Source organism: Octopus bimaculoides, chromosome 30 (genome assembly GCF_001194135.2).
Source record: "Octopus bimaculoides isolate UCB-OBI-ISO-001 chromosome 30, ASM119413v2, whole genome shotgun sequence".
NCBI lineage: Eukaryota > Metazoa > Mollusca > Cephalopoda > Octopoda > Octopodidae > Octopus > Octopus bimaculoides.
The window spans coordinates 7,495,139-7,496,886 of record NC_069010.1 but is presented as its reverse complement, the minus strand read 5'-3'; the positions used below and the strand labels follow the sequence as shown (position 1 = coordinate 7,496,886).

Genomic DNA, 1,748 nt, shown 5'->3' with positions numbered 1-1,748 from the left:
TATATATATATATATATATATATATACACACATACACACGCAATTATATATATATATATGAGATTCTGTGTATATATATATTTAGATGTGGATATATATATGTGTGTTTTTGTGTTGTATGTGTATGAGATTTCAAGTATGTGGTAACCAGTGCGGTGCTAATAGGGTCTGCAATGCCTCCTGAGTACTCAGTCGTCTGCTGGAACTTTCTCTGATTAATGCCTCCAAGCACTGCCTCTGTCTGTGCGCCTCGTCCTCGTTGACGACATCAACGTTATTACTGCCACTGCGACCATAGCTGCTGCTGCTGCCGCTGCTGTTGTTTCTGCTGTCGCTCCTCCCGCGGTTGTTTGTTCCTGCTAATCCTTCAGGATGTCGATTCACCTCGCACACCGATATAATCTCGCTGCATTCTTCGATTTCTAGATTTGGCTGCAGATACACACCACCCACACCTCTGCTTCTGATGATGTTGCCGCCACCACCACCGACACCAGTTACAAGAGCACTTCTGTCACCACCACCACCACTACCGCCACCAATTCCACCACCACCACCACTAACATCAGGGACAGAGCTTGGTGCTGGATTTATGCGGAACTTAATTTCAATGCTTCTTTCTGTTTCGATGTATGGCCCGGTCAGTCTCCTGTCGGACAGAGGTTTATCTGCTTTGATGTTGATGTCGGACTTAGGGCCAGGTGTCGCTGCTGGTGGTTGTGGCGTAGACTCAGAGGCGACAGCGATGGGCGATGCCTGGTGACTGAGACCGGAACTGCCTGTTGTCGCATCATGTCCATCGTCACCCATCGCTGCCATTGTTCCTGTGCCCTTGAGCAAATTGTAAGAGAACGAGGATGCCACTGGTGACGGTGTCGGCCGAGATAGCACCGACCAAACTGGCTGCTGTGCCGTAGCGATGTGATAAGCTGTCGAGCAACTCGATGAACTTGGTTCCGGAATTGTGCCCCCAAGATTGACAGCCTGCTCAGGTGAATCCCATCTTGGGGCCTGCACTGCTGTTTGCTCCAGACTGGCCACTGCAGGAAGGACAGAAGGTTTTGTAGCAACATTCTGCAAAGCAGTAACATCAGTACCTGAAACAGCATCATCTATTGATCTTTTGATGCCTTGATCCGAATAACTAGAGAATTTGATTTCTTCATACAGATTTGCACTGCTTCCTGTAGAGTCACTATAACGAAAGCAGTGTTTGTCCATCTTGGGAGTCTCAGTTTTAAGTTCGAGCAATAAAGGTTTGGAATATCTTGGTTTGTCTTCCAGATCTTCTTCTGAAATCACACAAATGTCTTCATATATATTTTCACCCTCTTCGGGAATCACTTCAAGAAACGGATGACGGATTTCCAAAATGTCACTCTCACCATCGTCGTATCGTATTTTAGAATCTTCTTGGAAGCAGACTGTCTTCGTAACACCAGCGGCGGTTGCATTCCTATTTCCAGCTGTACCAGAAGAATCATGATCAAAGATGTCCTCCACTAAAGACTCAACACTCCTCTGGCCTTGAAAATCACTATCAAATAGATTCTGTGAATCTACTGCAGAACGAGTGCCTGAAGAAGAAGATACATTAGCAGCGAGTGTTGCATCTGGTGCGTTTAACCCAGCATTGACAAAACCATCAGGGGAGAAACTTGCAAAGCCAAAAACTGTACTTGACATAGAATTCTCCATAAAGTCCACACCACCACCACCACCACCACCACCGATGCCACCACCACCAC

The 1,748-nt window shown here is 46.5% G+C and overlaps 1 protein-coding gene across 1 annotated transcript in view; it reads right to left on the bottom strand.

Annotated features, from left to right (window-relative positions):
- Nucleotides 1-132: 132 nt before the first annotated feature.
- The window catches only part of LOC106874991 (uncharacterized), a 56,803-nt gene continuing 55,187 nt past the window's right edge, over nt 133-1,748 (bottom strand). The window contains exons 3-4 of the mRNA XM_052978119.1: nt 565-1,657; nt 133-432 (exon numbers count right to left, since the gene is read on the bottom strand). Coding sequence (XP_052834079.1) covers nt 133-432; nt 565-1,657 — 1,393 coding nt within the window. The remainder of the gene's footprint in view (nt 433-564; nt 1,658-1,748) is intronic.